General features: G+C 44.1%; 1 protein-coding gene across 1 annotated transcript in view; it reads right to left on the bottom strand.

Moving 5' to 3' along the window:
* The window catches only part of LOC127582693 (scaffold attachment factor B1-like), a 69786-nt gene extending 51724 nt beyond the window's left edge, over window positions 1–18062 (bottom strand). Inside the window, exons 1-6 of the mRNA XM_052038251.1 lie at window positions 18053–18062; window positions 14984–15070; window positions 14708–14769; window positions 3113–3256; window positions 2606–2662; window positions 473–500 (exon numbers count right to left, since the gene is read on the bottom strand). Of these exons, the coding sequence (XP_051894211.1) occupies window positions 473–500; window positions 2606–2662; window positions 3113–3256; window positions 14708–14769; window positions 14984–15070; window positions 18053–18062 (388 nt within the window). The remainder of the gene's footprint in view (window positions 1–472; window positions 501–2605; window positions 2663–3112; window positions 3257–14707; window positions 14770–14983; window positions 15071–18052) is intronic.
* Window positions 18063–23368: the final 5306 nt, after the last annotated feature.

Raw genomic sequence — 23368 nt, 5'->3', positions numbered from 1 at the left:
GTAAAGAATGGAGCGGCCAAATAAAACCTGCTCTTTACTAGGTGGGGGAAAAATTATTCTCACGGCAAAACTGAAGTGTCCATTCACTCTCCTGACAACTTGGCTCAGGAGCCAAGGGTAGATTTTACTTCAGATTCAGACTTAAAAATCCAAAAAGTAAACATTTGATGAGATAAAGATAAAACAATCCCTTTACCAGTCCTATTTGCTGTTTACGGTTGTGTTATGTTTCAGTATTAAATTGCCTGAAGCCATCACGTCAGCTAAAAGCCTACTAGCATAAGAATGTACATGGATAATTTTCACCTCAGTTTTCCATTCTTCCGGTAGCTGTGCTGTTCTCCAATGTCCACTACCACAAAATGCTTCAATGTTTGTGCATTTTGTGAGACAAATGGGGGGAGTTGGTGAGGGAGGAGGGAAGAATAGGAGAGCTGAAGTGTTTAGACTACAAGATGATCTTCAACAGTACCTGATTCTTCTGGTATTGGTTCAATTTCCTGAAAGGAAGAGAAATGCAAGCACATTAGAAATTGCAGCACTTTACATAGCACCCAAAACAGCTTTTTTCCCCAATTTTAAAGCCAGCTGTTGCAAGTGAAACAATGCAAAAAAAAAACCAATAGAGCTGCTCAGCTCAACATGTACCATGTGGGAGGTAAATGTCCAAATGCTTAGTTGCAGATATGTGTTATTTTTCTATTTTCATGCAGTTTTTATAAACAAAAAAGTCACAATGACTGCACAAGGCAGATAAAATTAGACTCATATTCAAACTATGCATATTCAGAACCTTACAATCTGTAATCTTACTTTCATACCAACAGTATTCTCTAGATTCAGGAACCCCAAAGGTGAACCTGCTGTGTCTCCCACTTCCTCAATAACGTGGATATTACATGTGGACCAAAGATGTGAATCATACCAGAATGGCAGGCATTGTGTTTAATTCCAAGTCAACATTTCAACACCAATTTGCATTATGTCAACGGTGCTGGATTACTAAAGTTAAGTTATTTACAGCTTTGGTTGGATCCCATCAGCCTTGGCCATTGAATCTGGGGAAGAATATGCTGGCCTTAGAAGATGTGCGGTATAATCTATGACATTGATACTGAGACTCAAGGGTTAACAGCATAGATTGCACAAGCTTGGTTTGTAGTCAGAGAATAGAAGTGGAGAGCTGAACTGACAGAAGTAATTAACCCGATACTGAGGAACTACTTCCTCTGATGGGAGAGAGAAAACAGAATAAGTATACAGTGAAACTTTAGTCAGCTATCTGACTATTCGGAAAACCCAACAGTTCAGTGTCTGGTTCACTGGGTGATGTTTTCTACCCTCCCACTAAACTCAACGGGACCATGGCACTCCCTTGAAACTCACTGGGGCCCCATTTTCTGTGCATCTTTTAAAGTGACTAGGTTCAATGGAAAATTATAATATTCTACAATATTTAAAAAAGTGAATTTAAAAAAAAGTGTTGGGTATTAATACGAACAGCATCCAATAGTCCAGAAAATTAGCCAGTCTGGTACCAAAGTCCCAAGCATACTAGATTACCGGAGTTTTATTGCATCTTAAAATTAGAACTTAACATTTTAAAAAAATATAGGTAATAATTTTCACAGAAACCAGCAGAAACTTGGAATTCTTTGTCAAATTATGTAAGTGCGAGGGACCAACTAGAGATTTCAAAGCAAATTAATGAAGTTGTCAGGTTAGAACAAACAATGCAAAGATAAGGAAATGAAGTTGAGATGCATGATCAGCCATGATTTAACTGAATGGCCGTGCCAGTTTGTGGAGCTGAATGGCCAACTCTTGACAGTGTTTTTAATAATTACATTTAAAATAATATACAGATGACAGTATCAATTAAACAATAAAGCCAGAAAGGTAAATACACAAGAAACCATATAACGGTAAAATGCTGATAATACAGCATCCAATTGCTCAGAAAACCTGACCATCTAGTACCTGGCTCATTCATTAGTCCGGAATATGAGTCAGGGATCTGGGACTGTGGGCCAAGTGTGCAGCTGGAGCCAGGTTGGGGGTCTGAAACAGCAGGGGTCAGGAACACGGTAGGTCAGTGGTCAGAATGCTAGTATAGTCCTAGAGCATAGAAACAGGCTCTTCATCCCCACACCATCCATACTACTCCATTTACTAACACTGGTCCTCGATGATTCAAGTGCTCAAACTAGATACTTCCAAAAAGGTTATGAAGGTCTCTACCTCCCACTCCCACTCAGTGTGTTCCAAACTCCAACCACCCTCCACATGAAAAAATACTCTTCCTTATATCCTCTCTAAACCTTGTACTCTTTCCCTTAAACCTTTGTCCTCTGGTTATTTTGCTTTCTGGGAGATGTCATACCTCCAAGAATTTTTTTCCCGCTACCTTCAAACTCACCAGGTTTACTAGGAAATTTTATTTTACTGTGTAACTGTGTTTGAGTATTAATTGGAATAGCACCTTATGGCCCAAAAAATCTGCCAAGAGTGTCAGCTTGTTGTATGTTCAATTTGGAAAATATCAAGGAATGTGTCTAATTTCTACAGCATCAACTAAAAATTATGGAATGAAATTTTATCTTACTTCATTAACTTGCATTCGTTCCCCCTCTGCTGGGTCTTCTGTTGTCTCTTTTGATTCCTCAATCAGAAAATATTCAAATTAATAGAAGAACAATGGACATGCAAAACACTTAAAAGTTCAAATCCTGGCTTGAGTTTTTTTCCTTAATTGAAAAGTAGAATCAATACTTTATGTCACGTTCTAGATACATTCAAACCTCCGAAAGACAATTATAATGAGATTGGTTAAAAATGAACAAAAAGCTAACGAGATCTCATTCCGTACAATTCTGCTTCTAAGGGAGGCAAGCAGCTCAAAATTTTTGAAGGAACATGGGTGCTTTCATTTTTGGTTCTTAAATGCCTCAGGAACTTAGCAGCTGATAAGATAGGAAGAGCTAGTATTATTTTGAAAACCTTTTACAGAAAGCACTTCTTGTTCAGCAGGAGTGCATTGGCAAGACCGTCTCTCCCACTCCTCACCATCCCACCACCACTTCTCTCTTCCCAGCAGTTATAATCTCCTTACTTTATCAACTGACGTGGAGTCCGAAATACACTCATTGGCTTTGTCCACAACAGCTTCTGCCTCTGCACAGTCAGCGTACCCCATTTCTGACACGTTCGTTACTTCGGTATCCTGAACCTGGTCAACAAAAGCTTCAATATCCTCCTGTGATGAAGCAAAAAACAAGCATGACCTACTACACCTTTGACTATATTCCCAAAAGCTAATATCAATTTGTGGTACTTTATAAAATTACCCACTTTTAATCAATTTGCCCCATGGCACCGTGTGGGCAGGAGAAGGTAGAAGCACAGGAACATCTGCCAGTGTGTTCACAGCAATATGCCAATTCCTAAAAGCATATCATGTACCCCTTGCTCAGCATTAAACAGGAACATTTCTACAGACAATAATCAACTCTCATAACAGCCCCGGTGCCAGTCCTTGCCCAGCGCCCCAGCTCCCCAACCTGTAATTGTATAAAATATCTCTAATATTCTGTGCTAAATGTATTTTGGCACTCTCCATGTCCATCACATCCACCTCAATTTCATTGCCACAAAGCTGTTGGTAACCTATATTCTCTCCATAAATTGCAAGTCAACATGGTAATTGCTTCCCTTTCCAGAGGTACCATCCATATTCCTCCAAACTGCCATCACCATTCCAGTTCCCATTGCGACCTCATTCGTTGTGGTAATGCAAACTCCAACCTCAGTTTCTTGTCACACACCTGCCCTCATTCCAAAGTCCTTCAACATGTTGACACCTCCAATTGCTGACAATCTCTCCTGTCAGATTCCTGCACCTGCCTGCTATAACAATGATACAGTTCTATCAAAGTCAAAACAGCATTACACAACAGAATAATCCATTATTCCATCTTAAATTTCTCAGTGTAGCTGCAGCCCTTGCTACAGTTAACCACATCATCTTTCAATATCTCTTTGCTGATCTCTGATTGGGACTGTCCATCTGGTAGCTGCAGTACATATTTAATGGCTTTCATGAACACCAATTATCTTTGGAGCTTCTGAAATGCACTTTTTAACCCTCCTCTTCTACATGCTTCCTCTCAGAATCATCCAAATACCTGGGATAGATTTCCATATGCAACACACAAAGCACTGGAGGAACTTACCGGGTGAGGCAGCAACTATGGAGGGAAATGGACAGTTGAGATTTTGGGTCGAGACCCTTCATCTGAACTGAAAAGAAAGAAGGCAGAGAGCCAGTATAAAAGGGTGGAGGGAAGGGGTGGAGCATAAGCTAGCAAGTGATAGGTGGATCCAGGTGGGGGGGGGGGGGGGGGTGAGGGGTGATAGGCAGATTGGATGGGGGGGGGGGGGGGGGGGGGGGGGGAGAACAGGTGGGAATGATGTCAGACACTGTGATAGAACCACAGAACAGTATAGCACAATACAGGCCCCTTGGCCCACCATGTTGTGCCGACCTTTAAACCACACCCAAGACTATCTAACCCCTTTCTCCCACATATCCCCATATTTTACATTCCTCCATGTGCTTATCTAACAATCTCTTGAATTTGACCAACGTACCTGCCTCCACCACCACCCCAGGCAGCGCATTCCATGCCCCAACCACCCTCTGGGTAAAAAAACCTCCCTGATATCTCCCTTGAACTTTCCACCCATTACTTTAAAGCCATGCCCTCTTGTACTGAGCACTGGTGCCCTGGGAAAGAGGCGCTGGCTGTCCACTCTATCTATTCCTCTTAATATTTTGTATACCTCTATCATGTCTCCCCTCATCCTCCTCCTCCTCCTCCTCTCCAAAGAGTAAAGCCCTAGCTCCCTTAGTCTCTCCTCATAATCCATACTCTCCAAACCAGGCAGCATCCTGGTAAATCTCCTCTGCACCCTTTCCAACACTTCCACATCCTTCCTATAATGAGGCAACCAGAACTAGACACAATACTCCAAGTGTGGTCTAACCAGAGTTTTGTAGAGCTGCATCATTACCTTGCAGCTCTTAAACTCGATCCCACGACTTATGAAAGCTAACATCCCATAAGCTTTCTTAACTACCCTATCCACCTGTGAGGCAACTTTCAGTGATCTGTGGATATGAACCCCTAGATCCCTCTGCTCCTCCACACTACCCAGAATCCTGCCATTATCATTGTAGTCCGTGTTGGAGTTTGTCCTTCCAAAGTGTACCACCCTCACACTTCTCCGGATTGAACTCCATCTGCCACTTGTCAGCCCAGCTCTACATCCTATCAATATCCCTCTGCAATCTTCAACAGTTCTCCACACTATCCGCAACACCATTGACCTTTGTGTCATCTGCAAACTTGCCAACCCGCCCTTCTGCCCCTTCATCCAAGTCAGTAATAAATATCAGGAAAAGTAGAGGTCCCGGAACCTAGCCTTGTGGGACACCACTAGTCACAGCCCTCCAATCTGAATGCACTCCCTCCACCACAACCCTCTGCTTTCTACAGGCAAGCCAATTTTTAATCCACACAGCCAAGCCTCCCTGGATCCCTTGCCCTCTGACCTTCTGAGGAAGCCTACCATGTGGAACCTTGTCAAATGCCTTACTAAAATCCATGTAGACCACATCTACTGCACTACCCTCATCAATCTTCCTGGTCACCTCCTCAAAGAATCCCATCAGGCTTGTGAGACATGATCTGCCCTTCACAAAGCCATGCTGGCTGTCCCTAATCAGACCATGATTCTCTAAATGCTCATAGATCCTATCTCTAAGAATCCTTTCCAACAGCTTGCCCACCACAGGCGTAAGGCTCACTGGTCTGTAATTCCCTGGACTATCCCTACTACCTTTTCTAAATAAGGGGACAACATTTTCCACCCTCCAATCCTCCGGTACCATTCACGTGGACAACGAGGACTCAAAGATCCTAGCCAACGGTTCAGCAATCTCCTCCCTCGCATCATGGAGCAGCCTGGGGAATATTCCATCAGGCCCCGGGGACTTATCTGTCCTAATATTTTCTAACAGCTCCAACACATCCTCTCTCTTGATACTTACATGCTCTAGAACATTAACTCATAGAACATTAAACATAGAACTGTCCTCAGCGTCATCAAGGTCCCTCTCCTTGGTGAATACTGAATAGAACTATTCATTGAGAACCTCACCCACTTCCACAGCTTCCAGGCACATCTTCCCACCTTTGTCTCTAATCGGTCCTACCTTCACTCTCGTTGTCCTTCTGCTCTTCAGGTAAGTGAAGAGCGCCTTGGGATTTTCTGTAACCCTACTTGCCAAGGCCTTTCCATGTCCCCTTTTTGCTCTCCTCAGCCCCTTCTTAAGTTCCTTCCTTGCTACCCTATATTCCTCCTGAGCCCTTTCTGATCCTTGCTGCCTACACCTTATGTATGCTGCCTTCTTCCTCCTAACTAGTTGTTCCACCTCTCATCACCCATGGTTCCTTCACCCTGCCATTCTTTCTCCACCTCACCAGGACAAACTTATTCCTAACATCCTGCAAGAGATCCCTGAACAACGACCACATCCCCATAGTGCATTTCCCTTCAAAAATGTCATCCCAACTTACACTCGCAAGTTCTAGCCTTATAGCCTCACAATTTGCCCTTCCCCAATTAAATATCTTCCTGTCCTCTTTGCTCCTATCCCTGTCCATGACAATGCTAAAGGTTAGGGAGCAGTGGTCACTGTCCCCCAAATGCTCACCCACCGAGAGATCTGATAGGTGGAAGTGACAAAGGGCTGAAGGTGATGGAATCTGATAGGATGGTGGAACATGCAACAAAGGGAGGAAGGTGGGGAGGGGACCGGTGGTAGGAGTATGTGGGTGGTGGGCAGATGGAGAGGGTGGGGGAGGGGAGAGACAGGGTGATGGGAGCCAGTTGGATCAGGAGAGGGAAAGGAGAAAACTGGGGGGGTCCCCATAGATTTTCACATGGACTGATGTCGCCCACCTCAAGTTCTCTACCATCTGTTTTAAACACTCCGAACATTGTACTGTCCACAACCAGTTCCAAACAGCTCACAACTACCTCCAATTAAACAGCATGAAGACAAAAGCGATAGTCATAGTACTCACCACAAACTCCATTTCATTCCATACCACCCAGGCTAAAACTGAATCTTTCCAACCTCAACTTTCGAGTAGACCCCAAGGTAAGTCTCGCACTCTAAAGCTTGTCCGTTACTTCCAACCCCAAAACTCAATCATTCTGAGCCCACCTTGACCCATTGCCTGCTAAAGCTGTTCTTCACATCTTGTCAGCTCCATATTAAACTGCACAAATGTTTTCCTGGCTATCTAGCTCAACAAATGCCTCCTTAAAAACTAACTTATGCCAACTTGAGCATCAGTGATACAGCATGGAAATAGGCCTTTCAGCCCAAGCCTGTGCCAACCATCAACAATTCACTTACACTAACCTTACATTAATCCCATGTTTTATTCTCTCTATATTCTCATCAATTTCCCCCACTCTCCATCACTCACCTACACTCTAGGGGCAATTTACAGTGACCAGTTGACCTATTAACTCACGTTTTTGGGATGTGGAAGCAAACTCCATACAGACGGAACCTGATGTCAGGATTAAACCTGGGTCTCTGACACTATGAGGCAGCAGCTCTATTAGCTGCATAAATTGTCCATCTCTTAAACATCACCGAGAGAACCAGCACCTCTTTCCCAGGGCACCAATGCTCAATATGGGGGTGGGGGGGGCCACGGCTTTAGGGTGGTGGGTGGGAGGTTCAGGGGAGATGTCAGAGGAAGGTTTTTCACCCAGAGAGTGGTTGGGGCATGGAATGCGCTGCCTGGGGTGGTGGTGGAGGCAGGTACATTGGTCAAATTCGGGACATTGCTAGATAAGCATATGGAGCAATTTAAAATGGAGGGATATGTGGGAGGTAGAGGTTAGAGGGTCTTCAGCGAGGTTTAAGGGTCGGCACAGCACCATGGGCCGAAGGGCCTGTATTGTGCTGTACTGTTCTATGATTCTATGAGTCTGTGCTACAAAGTTTTGATTCATCTAACTCTAGCCTCCAGTACAGAAGCAATTCCTTTCACCCACCAATGGCTTCCAGGCCTTCAAATGCCAACACTTTACAGGTTCCTCCAAATCCCTTTAAAATCACCTTTAGAAACAATCTCTCTGCCTAAATCTTTGGTCATCTCTATTACCTTTGACAAAAGTAGCCCATGAAAAAGACAAAAAGAATGATATACGTTAATTGCAAGAACTGCTGGGTAAGAGACAAGGTCATGGTCGAAAGCAAAAAAAAGTCTTAGAACACAAGAAAATTAGAAATATGTAACAGTTGGAAATATAAAACAAAAACAGAAAATGCTGAAAATACTCAGCAGATCAGGCCACACCTCACACTTCCTCATACTGTACTTCACCTGCCATCTTTTCATCCACCCAGTGGGACAGACCTTCCACCTGGGTCTGCAATAAGGTCATGACAGTGCATTCCCTGAGTCTAAGTCATAGCATGGCCCACTGCTCACCATAACACCACTCCCAGGACAATTGTGCTGGCAGACTCTACAAAGGCATCATAAACTTTTACAGATTTCCTATCTGTAAGTTTTGGAAATTTAAAATCTTAAAAAGCCAATCTTAAAAACTGAAACTTGTCTATCCAGTTAACATAGGGGTTAGATCCTAAAGAAATCTTTGTTATATAAAAATCTGAATGGCGGGTGGGAGGGTAAAATAAGCCCTAAACTTTCACACAGAATACCAGTTGCCACGAAGGCATGAAAGAAAGTCCGAGGCTGGTAAATCACTTCCTAGCGAGGATAAAGTAAATCAAAAGCAAACCACATTTGTTTTGGCAATCTCAAAGCTACAAGCAAAGCTTACAAGTCACTCATCCAATTTCTATTACATACAGCATTATAGCACAGGAACAGGACCTTCAGCCCATGACATTGTGCCAAACTAATTAAGCTAATGGCATCTAATCTGTTCTGCCTGCATATGGTCCATATCCCTCCATTCTCTGCATATTCATGTGCTATCTCAGAGCCTCTTAAATGCCTCTACCATAGTATCTGCCTCCACCACCACCCCTGGCCTTGCACATCTCCTTTGAACTTTCCCTCTCATCTTAAATGCACGCCCTCTGGTAGTACACTTTTCGACCCTGGGAAAAAGATACCGGGTGTCTGCTCTATCTGTGCCTCTCATGATCTGATAAAGTTTTATCAGGTCTCCCCTCAGCCTCTGATGTTCCAGAGAAAACCACCCTTGTTTGTCCAACCTCTCCTTATAGCACCTGCCCTCTAATCCAGGCAGCATCCTGGCAAACCTCTTCTATACCCTCTCCAAAGCCTCCACATCCTTCCAACAATGGGGTGACCAGAACTGAATGCAATACTCCAGATGCAGCCGAACCAGAGTTTTATACAGCTGCAACATTAACTTCCTGTCTCTTGAACTCAATGCCTCAATTAATAAAGGCAAGCATGCCATCCACCAAATTTACCACCCTATCGACCTGTGTAGCCACTTTCAGGGAGCTATGGACTTGGACCCCAAGATCCCTGTGTACATCAACACTGTTAAGGGTCCTACCATCAACAGTGTACTGCCTCTTTATATTTGATCTCCCAAAATGCAACACCTCACACTTGCCCTGATTAAACACCATCTGCCATTTCTCCGCGCATATCTGCAACTGATCTCTATCATGCTGTATCCTTTGTCAACCTTCTACACTATCCACACAATGCCACCAATCTGTGGGTCATCTGCAAATTTACTAACCCACCCATCCACATTTTCATATATTACAAACAGCAGAGATCCCATTACGGATCGCCGTGGAAAACCACTAGTCATGGACCTCCAGCCAGAACAAGATCCATTGACCACTACCCACTGTCTTCTATGGGTAAGTCAATTCTGAATCCAAATGGCCAAGTCACCGTGGATCCCATGAATTTTAATTTTCTGGATGAGCCTACCATGAGGCACCTTGTCGAGTGCCTTACTAAAATCCCCATAGACAGCATCCACAGCTCTACCTTCATCGAGCACCTTCATCACCTCCTTGAAAAACTCAAATCGAGTTAGTAAGACACGATCTGCCTTGCACAAAGCCATGCTGACTGTCCCTAATTATGCCATGCTTTTCCAAATATCATAAATCCTATCCCTAAGAATCCTCTCCAACAGCTTCCCTACCACTTGTGCAACACTCACTGGTCTATCATTTTCAGGATTATCCCCATTTCCTTTCTTGAACAAAGGAACAAAATTAGCTACTCATCCATAGCTAGAGAGGACACAAAGATATTGGTCAAGGCCCCAGCAATCTCATCTCTTGACTCTCTCAGTAACCTGGGGTATACCCCAGCAGGCCCTGGGGACTCATCCACCTTACTGTTCTTCAAGACACCCAACACCACCTCTTTCTCTATCTCAAAATGCCGCATCATACTAGCACGCTCCACACTGATCTCACTATCCCCCATGTCCTTCTCCTTGGTGAATACCAACACAATTGTTGCTAGAGGGAAGAGCGCAGCTGCTCAAGAGTTTCTTTTTCCATTGTAAATAGCTTGTTTGTTTCAGAGATTCCCTCCCACTAACTCAATCAAAGCCTTAAATGTTAAATCAGAAAATAGAGGTAGAAAGATACTTGACAAACAAGGGGCGAAAGGTTAGTGTGAATAGGTGGGGATGCAGAGCTGAGGTTACAATCAGATCAGTCATGATCTTACTGAGTGGCAGAGGAGATTTGTGGGGTCAAGAGGCCTGCTCCTAGTTGGTACATTCAATTACAGGAACAAGAGCAATTTAATCTCAAACCTAATCCAACATCCAATGAGCTGAACTGTCACCCAAGTTTGCATATCTAACTTTTCATCACATCCCTTTGTACTCTTGAGAAAACAAAAATTTCTGATTTTAAGTTATTTGACCTATCAGATGGTTATTGTAGAAGAGAATTCCAAACTACTATCATCTTCCATGGTTCCAACAAAGCCCGTCTCGTTGCCCCGAGGACTAGGCTTGACATAGTCAAAGATGAACAGCGGCTGAGGAGTTTGAAAATTTTAATAAAACTAGCCACGATGAAACTTCCATAGTCAAGATCAGATCTGTTGACTGATGTCCTTTGGAGATGGGCAATTAAACAACAGAGGGCAACAGCTCCAGGAATATACTCAGATCAAGATGGCAAGGGCCACCATTTAAATGCCAAATACAAAAATAAAGTATTACCCTGTTTAGCCAGGGGTGAAAGTGGATGACAAACCTTGATTTCCTCCAAAGGTTCACACCACAAAAGCCAGTTTATTTTCCTAATTCTATTAATTTCATGGACCACTACAGAAAGGCCGAGCACACTGGATACAATAACAACTATAATATCAGGCAACATTTTGGCTCAAATACTAAAGATGCACCATTTACCAAGCTCTTCCAATCTAGTCACAAACCTAGCATCTACCTGACAAAATGTAAAATTCCCCATGATTGTCCTGACCACAAAAAGCAGGGCAAGGCCAATTCAGTTACTTAGCCTCCATCATTAGCCAAGGTATAGAAGGTATATCAAAATACACCAATTTGACAATCTTCTCACTTGTGACCATTTGGGGTCTCATCTGGATCATTCGGCTCTTGAGCACATTACAGCCTTGGACCAGCAAACTTACATTGCTGTTCATTCCTCTTCGCTGAATGTTACATGCAGTAAGATGCTGGAGCACATCTACCTTTTCAAGGTCAATGAGGGTCTTGACAGCCAAGCCCACAGCTCATAAGTTTGTAAAAATTGAGGTGATTGTTCCAAATTCTTTGGAGTTTAGAATTCAACAATGATCACTGGGCGGCACGGTAGCGTAGCGATTAGCGCAATGCTATTACAGCGCCAGCGATCGGGGTTCGATTCCCGTCACTGTCTGTAAGGAGTTTGTGCGTTCTCCTGTGTCTGTGTGGGTTTCCTCCAGGTATTCCGGTTTCCTCCCACATTCTAAAGACGTACGGGTAGGTTAATTTGGGGGTTTAAAATGGGCGGCGCAGACTTGATGGGCTGGAAGGGCCTGTTACCACGCAGTAAATAAAATTTAAAAATTTAAACTTAGTCTTGCCAAAACAATGCTCAGTATTGAGCAGAGGGAGTGCATGTGAAACTGCTCAAACTTTGTGAACTCTCCACCACTTATCCTGCATTTTCTTCAAACCAAATTAGAATTTGTCCTATAGCTGCTTGAATCTATTTTTTTCAAGGTGAAAGTGAGATTTTTCTGTATCAACAATCATATATTGAGACAGGCTTAACTAATCTATTGGTTAAGTATCCTATGGGGAAGAGTTATCAAAACATGAAGGCTTTTTAAGATTGAGAGTGATGAGGTTAAGCACAAAATCAGAGTGCTAATTCTAAACACAGTCAACTGCAGCAGGATAAGGAACAAGTTAGCTGCGATGTCATCAGATATGACAACATACAACTAATTGAATAATTCACACTTATGCATTCCCTTAATGAACAAAAACTAAAACTGGTAAAATGGCATGGACACGGCTAATTTACACAGTTAAGAATGATATTTAACTAAATGAAGCTAACAAAGTGGCTGAAATATAGCAAGCCAATGGATCACGAAAAATAAGAGTCAGAGGCTGGAGAAGCTATAAGAAAAATTCATACTAGAAGCTATATGGAACTATAAGCTTACTGAATAGTTAACAAACCAAAAGTACTTGTAAATTAAATGAGAATAAAAGCCAACAAGTCTCTACTTGATGTCCTGCTTACTAAGAACTAAAGGGGCTGCAGAGTTAGACACTTCATTAGTTTTGAACTTCTAGCATTCTCTCGATTCCAGTGTAATCTACGTGGACTAGAAGGCTGCTCACACAACAACTGTTTGAAAAAGGAAGTGCAGAGATAACAGGAGCACAAGACTGGTCAGACTGACATTAGCAGTAAGAAAAATGGACACGATAATGGAGCACTTGGAAAATAAAAGTATGATTACACATAGTTAAGATGTTTCATCAATAAAACAAACCTGTTCTTGAAGAGAAAGCCAGCGAACCTAATATGTTTGGATTTGTATCTCAACTATGTGTCACGTGAAATAGCTATAAAAATGAGAACTGATAGCATTGTGGATTGGTTAAACAGAGAGAAAAATATTTGTACTTTTTGGGTTGGTAGGCCTAACGACAGAGCACCAGAATGATCAGTGCTTGGGCTCAGCTACTTATAATCTCCAAAGGCAAAAATGAGGGGACTGAGTGTAACGTATTCAAGTTTTCTGACAATGCAAAGCCAGATGGGAAAATGAACCGAAAGGCAGATGCAAAGAGAATGTGAGGAGCAGTTGATGGTTAAATGAGAAAACAAAGTGGCAGTAAAAAGGAGCATAAATTAAGCATGTGAAATTTTCCAAACTTGTAGGGTTATTTTGTTTTTAAATAAAACTCACCAATGTTAGAAATCAGAAGGATGTGGAGGGCCTTGTATATGAATCAGAGCAAGGATGCAAGTAATTTTGATGGTAAGATTATCTTTATTGTAAGATAGTTTGAGTAAATGAGAAAGGAGATCTTGCTGCAGCCTTAAAAGGCTTGGCTGAAGCCTCAACTGACATGACGTGTACACTTTGGACATCAAGGAAAGATGCATTAAACTTGGAAACGAATGCCGCAAAGGTTCACTGGACTGATCCCTACGACGTGAGGGTTGTCCTGTTTGGATAAAGAATATGCCCATCTTCTTTGGAATTTAGAAGGAAGTGGTGTCACTAAAAACATGAACCGTTGTAGGGGGGATTGAACAAATTTTCCTCCAAATGGAGAACAGAACAAAGGCAGTCTCAGGATAGAGTCAGTCATTTAGGTTCATGATGGGGATAACTGTGCATCTTTGCAATTCTCCACCTGACAATGTTTGTGGAAGCTCAGTCAATGACTTGAGATGGTTTTTTGGCATTGTTAGAAGGGCTATAAAGAACAGATTTAGAGTGAACAAAGGCAGCGCCAAGGTGGGGAAACAAGAAATTTAAAGTCTGCTGGCAGAGGAAGGAGTTGAGGTTGAGTGAAGAGGAGGTCAGAGTCAAGGTGGAGCAATGAGGAAAAGAAACAGGGATTCTGTCTACCATAGTCGGGGGAAAGATGGGGCATTGTCTAGGAACATTGTGTATCATGCAGTATCTTGGTCCCTTAAGAATCAATGAGTGCAATAAAACATTTCAATTTATTTGTAACAAATACCCAACGTAAAGACGTGAAATAACCACTGCCAATCTACAATTGCGAAGAAATGCATTAGAGATCTACTCATCTCAAAAGCCACTGACAATTTGAGGCCATTATAGACTATACACAATTCACTTTGTAACGAACATTCCAAGTTGACATTTTTTGTTCAATTCTGCTAGGGAGTGCATCAGGGAATGTACCAACTAATATGAGTATTTATAAAAATGTCATAAAAAACTCCTGTGGAAAACTACAATTAAAAATGTTTCTATGAAACAATTACCCGAGATCAGAGTTGTGCAGCACAGAAATAGGCCCCTGTGGCCCACCCTGTCCATGCCGACCTTCTTGCCTTATATGCTTTTGCCCTACTTTAAGCGATCAATGCTATGAAATAGCTCACCTGCTTTCCAGCAAAATCCTCTTCTGTAGAGTCTTCAGTCTCACCATCCTCAATTCTGTGCCCTAATAGACAAAGCCAAATGGGTATTACAGTTTTGTTTTCCAAGAGAAAATATTACTTCTTGCGAACAGGGTAGTACACTGTTTGGTGGCTGCTACCAGATGGGTTGGCTCAAATATGTCCAGCTCAAAATGAGAAATCATCCCACAATATCAATCCTACAAGTGAACAAAAGAAAGAACTTTAACATTTGTACCTTGGTTTGTTTTTCCATACCTTTCCCAATCCTCTTTGATGTTCTGCTGTTTAGGGTGTCTGGACTGACTGAAATTTCATCAGGGTTTCCTCCTTCCTTTGTATTACCTAAAGGGAGGATTAACTTGGGTGAAGTCAAAATTGTTGTGTGGTGTCACCATATTCAAAGAAAGAACTTAGTTATAATTGATAATGATTCCATATAAAAGACTTCAGCTTGCCATGGGAAGGAAAATTAGTCTAACAAGAGATTTTTAAACAGAAAGTAAGGGGGGGGGGGGGGAGAAGAGAATTGAAGAATATATTTAGTTAATATGAACAAAAGTTGTTTTAACCAAATTAGTAATACGTGTGGTGGAAAATGTTCAGAGACCAATCGAGGACAAAATTAACTGAGTTCTGGAAAATTTTAGTCTTGGGATTTTATTTAAGACAAATTGCATTTCATGAGAAATGTATAAAATATCAGAAATCAGAAAAAGCACAGGAGGCAGTCACTTAGCCCGTTACATCCATGCTTATCAAGGTGAGTTACTTAGGCTATCCCCATTTCCATCTGCTGGCTGAGTACATGAAGTCTTCAAACAAATACTTCATAAACATAAATCTTTGTCTCTCCCAGAATCCCTTAACTCCCTGGGTAGAAAAATATACTAAACTCCTTTCTAATTCTTCCATTAATACATTAAGCTTTTGTTTCTTTGTTACTGACCACAGCTCAAACAAGTCCTTCCTCTTTGCCCTTAACTAAGACTTTGCATAAAGTCCTTTCCTGCAAAGAAATTATGCCCAGCCTAACTAATCTCTCAATTGAAATTCTTTTCCCCTGATGACATTCTCAAATCTCCTCTGCAACCTCTCTCACGTTATCATGTTTCCTGTAGTTTGGAGATAAGAACTGTATGTAGACCTCTAGCTTTCAACAAACTAGCAGTTCAAATGGTTTCCAGTACAGTTTCTCTATTCTTATAATTCAATCAATAAAGGCAAGATTCTGCAAGCTTTCACAACTGAAACACAAGTCCTTTATTCAAATCCAAATTAACATATACTGTGACCAGCAAAGGACCACACACTGTCCCACAGACTACTGCATAGTCTAGTTACAACGACTCCCGTCAATAATTACAATAAATCGCCATACTCCCTTGCATCCCAGGGATTTTTATTCTTCGAATCACTTTGTCACGTGGATCTCATCAAATCTCTTTCCAAAATCCATCAAATGCATGACTCTCATCAACCCTCCATGCTTCTTTCCCAAAAAGTTCAACCTTTAGTTGGTATGGCCTTCCCTTAAAGCCATGCTGACTGTCCTTGCTTAAACAGTGCTCTTCTAAACAGCCATGATGCCTCCCATCACTCGGAGTTGGTGTCCAACCACTTCCCAACCACCAATGTTAGGTTAAAAAGCATGTTTTTAAATCAACTTAGCCCTTCTTTTCTAAAATGGTACCATTTTTAATGTTTCTTCTAGTCTTTCAACACAATGCCTGAAGCCACAGGAGAACTAGAAAATTATGACATTATCTACTTCTGTAGACGCTGAACCGCTCTCTCCATTTTTATCATTTCCAATCATTCATCCACTGCCTCCTTAACCTCAAATGTCCTTATTATTCCTCCCTTTTACCCAAGTTGCTCGGCAGCAGTGTTGATGGCGGTAATGAGGGTGATGTACACAGACTTTCAAAAGATGTTTTATTTATTCATTGTTCAGGCATCACTGACAAGGCCAGCATTTAATGGCCACCTGCAACTGCCCTAAACAGGGTGGCTTGCTCAATTACTTTTGGAAAAAAGTATCTCAATCGACTGGTTAATGTAGTTAAACTCATGGCAATGAGGTACATATACTGCAGGAAAATTTGACTTCAGAATGGAAAACAGAGGTGGTGGTGCTTGCTCGTTATTCCTCAGGGGTTAACAAGAGGGCAGTTGCTCTTTTTGATGTAATGGCCTGGAGTTGGGTTTATACAAATTCAAACCTTGTAGATTATACATACTTTGGAATGTTGTAAACAACAGTCAACAACAAGCTTCAAAGAACAAAGAACAGAGAAGCGATCACATACTGAACAGGTCAAATTTCATACAATGCACAATCCTCTTGTTGGATTAATGAGGGGAAATACCACTTATGTTACTGAACTAATAATACAAAGACCCAGATGAATGATAAAGTTCAAATTCCACTGACGCAGATGGTGAATTATATTGAATAAATGCAGGAAAACAAATTAACATTAATGATGATGACTACTGAACTGTGATGAAATTCTATCTTATTCATTAACACCCTTCAGAGAAGGAAATCCTCCCTTTTACCTGGCCTGGCCAACTCATGACTCCAAGCTACATTGGGCTAAAAAGAAACTGAGTTGTACCAAATTGCTGCATGTTTTTCAAGAAGGTAACTCATTACTACTTTTTCAGGGAAGGTAGGGATAGGGAAATCAGTGCCAGCAATGCAAACAAAGTCCAGATTGCATGAATGGATAAACGAAAACAAGGGGTAAAGAATTAGAGAGTATTAATGCACACTTTACAACTAAGACAAAAAACAGTATTTTAAGTGGTCAAGGCATGTTTATGAAAAGAATTTAAAGAGTATTCAATAAGAGGAAAAAAAAATTCATATAATGTTGCCAAAAAGCAGATAGCCTGAGTATTGGAAAAGTTTCAGAATTCAGCAGAGGACCAAGTCATCGAAAAGAAATGGAAAGAAAATTACAACATTCTCACAAGAAACATAACAACTTCTACAAGAAGTGTAAAAAGGAAAAGATTAACTAAAGTTCATTTGGGCTCCTTACAGATTGAGATAAGAAAAGCTAAATTGGAGAAATAAAGAAATCATAGGGAAATGTAAAAATTATTTTATGTCTGTCTTCACAGATAATGTAGATAACCCCCCAGAGATAGTAGAGCTATGGGTTCAGAGGTCATGAGGATCTCAAAGAAATAAGCATTAATAATAAAGAATTTTTGTTGGAGAAATTAATGATATCAAAAGGCAATAAATCCCCAAAACCTGATGACCTGCACCTAGAGTTTTGAATGTGGCAGCTATGGAGGTGGTGGACTCACTGACAGTCATCTTCTCACAGGTTCTATAGATTAGATGGCAGCAAAAGTAACCCCACTACTTAAAGGGCATTAAAGAAAACAAGAGTAGGCAGAATCAATAAGGATATATGAAAGGGAAGTACAACAAATCACTTAGATCCTTTTGAAGTTGTAATGAGCAGAATGAGCAAGGACAAATTAGTTGACGAGTATTTAGACTTTCAGAAGTTCAGTAAGATTTCTACAAGAGATTAAGAGCATATGGTGTGGGGGTAATATACTTGCATGAATTGAGTGTTTAATGGACTAACAGCAGACCAGAGATAAATTTCTGTGGCATTTCTGAGTTGAGATGCTGTGAATGGTGCTGGGGAGTTGGGTATTCATAGGCAGGTTTAATGAATGGGAAAGGAGAATATAGAATCATATACAAGATTTCTTTAATAGTCACATGTACTGTACATCGAAACACACAGTGAGATGCATCTTTTGCGTTGAGTGTTCTGGGGGCAGCCCGCAAGTGTCGCCACGTTTCTGGCGCCAACATAGCATGCCCACAACTACCTAACCTGTACGTCTTTGGAATGTGGGAAGAAACCAGAGCACCAGGAGAAAACCCACGCAGTCACAGGGAAAATGTACAAACTCCTTACAGATAGTGGCTGGAATTGAACTTGGGTCACTGACGCTGTAATAGCGTTTCGCTAACCACTACACTACCATGCCTGCCCCACACTACCTCAATGACTCCAGCAGACTGGCAGCCATTTAGCCTATTTGCCTTCACCAGCTCTCTACCAGAGCAGCCATCTAGTTCAACTCCCTTGCTCCCAAGCCCCACAAATTCCAAAACCTTGCAAATTTTCTTATTTTCTTCATACATCAACCCTTCACCTCAGGAATCAACTGCGTGAACCTTAGCTGCACTGCTCCAAGCAATTAAGATTCTTCCTTCGAAATCAAAACTGTATGCAGTAGGGGTATAGTTTCACCAGCACCCTGTAAAGTCATCTCAAACACTTATATTCCATAACCCTTGCTATAATGGCCAACATTCCATTAACCTTCCTGCTAACTTGCTGCCTGATTCAATTATTAGTGCAAATTGATGACAACTGTTACATAGAAGCCACTGGTTATTCTTTTCCTTAAGGAATGAGTCAACAATTAGTTCATCGCCAGTGTCAAAATAAAGCATCAATATTGTTCATTTGTGTTCGTTTCAAGGTTGTAGAATCCCATTATTTTAAATTATGGTTAAATGAATTAAAAGATTTGAAACAAACCCTATGTTTCATCAAACATGCAAACAACAGCATTGAGGACATCTTGATTTGACAGCAGATCAGAAGTTGCTATAATAGCCTGAGAATTCTCTGGAAGAAGGGGCGTTCCCAGCACAGGACCAGGCACTTATCTGCGAATCACAGCACCCAGAATACCTTGGTAGGGGAGTGTCAAACCATAGGGCATAGGTTTAAGGTGAGAGGAGAAAGATTTAAAACGGACCTGAAAAGCAAGTTTTTCCACACAGAGGGCAGTGGGCATATGGAACAAGTTGCCAGAAGAAGAGGGTACAATAATGTTTAAAAGACATTTGGACAGGTACATGGATAGGAAAAGTTTAGAGGGAAATGGGCCAAATGCAGGTAACTGGGAATAGCTCAGGATTACACCTTGGTCGGCATAGAGGAGTTAGGCTGAAGGGACTGTTTCTGTGCTGTATGACTCTATGACAGTTAATAGTGAACTTGTAAAGAATTAATGGAAGTTTTTTGCCACGATTTTTGCCAACCAATTCCAAACTCCCTGATGCCCAACCACCACAAATCCATCCCCTTCTTCACTGACCATCCTTGGCCTGTCCCCACCTTCAATCACCAGACTTGTCAGCCACAATCTGCTTCCCACTGTACAGGCTGTAACACCAGTCCTCTCCCCTTCTCTCCTTACTCCCTACTTGTACACCCCTCTGCTGGTTCCCTCCTGCCTCCACCGACTACAGTCCCCATCACTCCGCACCCCCTTCCACTGCAGCCCCCACCTCTCCCCCATACCCAGATCTCACCCTCCCTCCACAGACCACTTCCCCACCCCACAGACCACCCCCCCCACCCCCACCGACCACCCCAGACCACACACCCCCCACCCCCACCGACCACCCCAGACCACACACCCCCCCCCACAACCCCACCGACCACCCCAGACCACACCCCCCCACCCCCACCGACCACCCCACATACCACACCCCCCGCCCCGCCCCCTACCTGCCGGAGCCGCTCAATCAGAACGCTTTTGTTGCCGCTGGTATCCAGGCCCCTCCGCCTGAGCTCAGCTTTCAGATCGACCACCCTGAGGTCGGCGATGCCCCGCAGCCCGCCCTCACCGGCGGGCCCCGCCGCCCCGCTCCCGCTCCCGCTCTCCTCCGCCATCGCCGCTCGCTCCGGACCAGCGCGATCACAACAAGATGGCGCTCCCTCGGCAGCTGGGCCGCGCATGCGCTGGAGCCAGAGCCGCGCATGCGCCGCATCTACCGCTCCATCGACGCTGTGCAGGTGCCGATGTTGCTGGCGGCTGGAGGTCAGGGTGGGGTCGGGGGGGGGGGGTCGGGGGGGGGGTGGGGGTGGGTCGGGGGGTCGGGGGGGTGGGGAGGAGGGGGTGGGGGGTGGGGAGGAGGGGGTGGGGGGTGGGGTGGGGGGGGTGGGGAGGAGGGGTGGGGTGGGGAGGAGGGGGTGGGGGGTAGGAGGGGTGGGGTGGGGAGGAGGGGGTGGGGGGTGGGTGGGGAGGGGTGGGGGGTGGGTGGGGGAGGAGGGGGTGGGGGGTGGGTGGGGAGGAGGGGGGTGGGGAGGGGGGAGAGGGGTGTGGGGAGGGGGGGGGAGGGAGGGAGGGGTGTGGGGAGGGGGGGGAGGGAGGGGGGGGAGGGGGGGAGGGGGGGGAGGGAGGGGGGAGGGGGAGGGGGGGGGAGGGGGGGAGGGAGGGGGGAGGGGGGGGAGGGAGGGGGGAGGGGGAGGGGGGGGGAGGGGGAGGAGGGGGGGGGGAGGGGGGGGATGGGGGAGGGGGAGGAGGGGGGAGGGGGGGGGAGGGGGAGGAGGGGGAGGGGGGGGAGGGGGAGGGGGAGGAGGGGGGAGGGGGAGGGGGGGGAGGGGGGAGGGGGGGGGAGGGGGGGGGGAGGGGGAGGAGGGGGGAGGGGGGGGGAGGGGGAGGAGGGGGGAGGGGAGGGGGGGGGAGGGGGAGGAGGGGGGGAGGGAGGAGGGAGGGAGGGGGGGAGGGAGGGAGGGGAGGGGGAGGAGGGGGGAGGGGAGGGGGGGAGGGAGGGAGGGGGGGAGGGAGGGGAGGAGGGGGAGGGGGGAGGGGAGGGGGGGGAGGGGGGAGGGAGGGGAGGAGGGAGGGGAGGGGGGGAGGGAGGGGAGGAGGAGGGGATATTCAAGGTGTGATATAACTGTTCATCTGCAGAAAGGCATCATTCCTGTTCTTGAATCCTTTTGCCATTTGCCACCTTAACTGCTTGCTGCAGCTACGTGTTTACTTTCATCCACTGATGTACAAGGGCGCACAAGTCTCATTGCATCTCCCCGTTTCCTAATCTCTCACTATTCAGATCATAATCTGCATTCCTGTCTCTGCCACCTCACATTATCCAGATGCACGGTAGTGTAGCAGTTAGTGTAATGTAATTACAGCACCAGCGACCCAGCTTCAATTCCGGACACTTTCTGTAAGGAGTTTGTACGTTCTCCCCGTGTCTGCGTGGGTTTCCTCCGGGTGCTCCGGTTTCCTCCCACATTCCAAAGGCGTACAGGTTAGGAAGTTGCGGGCATGCTATGTTGGTGCCGGAGGCGTGGCGACACTTGCGGGCTGCCCCCAGAACACTCTACGCAAAAGGTGCATTTCACTGTGTTTCCATATACGTGTGACTAATAAAGATATCTTATTTGCCCACTCATTCAACCTGTCCAAATCACACTGGAGCCTCTCTGCAATCTCACAGCTCATTCCCCCACCCAGCTTGTGTCATCTATAAACTTATATACCTCATCCCTAATTCCCTCAACTAGATCATTAACATATATTGTGAATAGTAGGGCCCATTTATTCCTGGTTTTAGCTTCCAGTCAATCAAACAACTCTATACATGACAGTACATGAGCATGTGCTTTGATTTCACAGACTGATCCAAATGGGACCAGGATACAGATCCCAGAATATGGAATCTATATTTGAACTTCTAAAAGTTCAAGTACCCCCCCTCCCCCCCCCCCCCCATCCACTCTACTAGTACTAGTTACAACCTCAAAAAAACCCAGCAAATTTATCAAATATGATCTCCCTTTTGTAGACCCTTGCTGACTTTGGCCAAGCCTATCATGGTTTTCCAAATGCTCTGTTATCACATCTTTAATAATTGTCCCCACCACCTATATCAGATCAACTGGTCTGTAAATCCCTGTATACTCTCCCTCCTTTTTTAAATAGTGAGGTTAGTTGAGCTAACCTTCAATCTGTAGGAAATGGTCCAGAGTCTAGAGATTATTGTAAAATGACCACCGATGGTTGTCCACTGTTTAATGACCTCTATTTCGAGAGCCACTTCCTTAAGTGTTCTGGGATGCAGACCTGGATTTATGACCTTCAGTATCGTAAACTTCCCTAACATGTTTCCCAGCTAGTGCTGATTTCCTTTGGTCCTTCCCTCTCACTGGATCCACAGTGCTCTGACATTTCTGCGAGATTATTTGTTCAAATGTTCAATTGTTCATTATAAATTCTGATTATTAACTGCAAAGGGCCTACATTTGCCTGCACCGATATTTTTTACACTTGGTTTTTATGTTGCTGCAACCTTACATGCTCCATTTTCTTGCTCTCAATTCATAGGTCCTCCTTTGTCGCATTCTAAACCAATCCCCATTGTCAGGTCCCAGCTTTGTTGAGCCAATTTGTATGCCATTTCCTCGGATCTAATATTTTTGCTAATTTCCCTAGTGAGCCTTGTTTTATTTTTTGGTTTGCCATTGCCAGTCAATTGTCAGCTTCCTTGGGCCTCAGTCATGCTTGGTCCAACACCAAGAGCGGCTCAATAATGCCACTATTGACTGAGCTGGCCGAGTGCTAAAGGGCGTTGTTGTTAGATTGGGTCTGCAGCAGGTGATGAGGGAACCAATAAGAGGGAGGAACCTACTTGATCTCATCCACACCGATCCACCTGTCGTAGATGCATCTGTCCACCACGGTATCGGTAAGAGTGCCCACCACAGTGTCCTTGTGGACCACCATGCTAAATGGGACAGACTGTGAACAGATCTAGCAACTCAGCATCCACGAGGCACTGCTGGCCAG

This window comes from Pristis pectinata, chromosome 24 (assembly GCF_009764475.1).
Source record: "Pristis pectinata isolate sPriPec2 chromosome 24, sPriPec2.1.pri, whole genome shotgun sequence".
Lineage (NCBI taxonomy): Eukaryota > Metazoa > Chordata > Chondrichthyes > Rhinopristiformes > Pristidae > Pristis > Pristis pectinata.
Note: the sequence above shows the minus strand (reverse complement) of the source record. Positions and strands in the feature narration are given on the sequence as shown.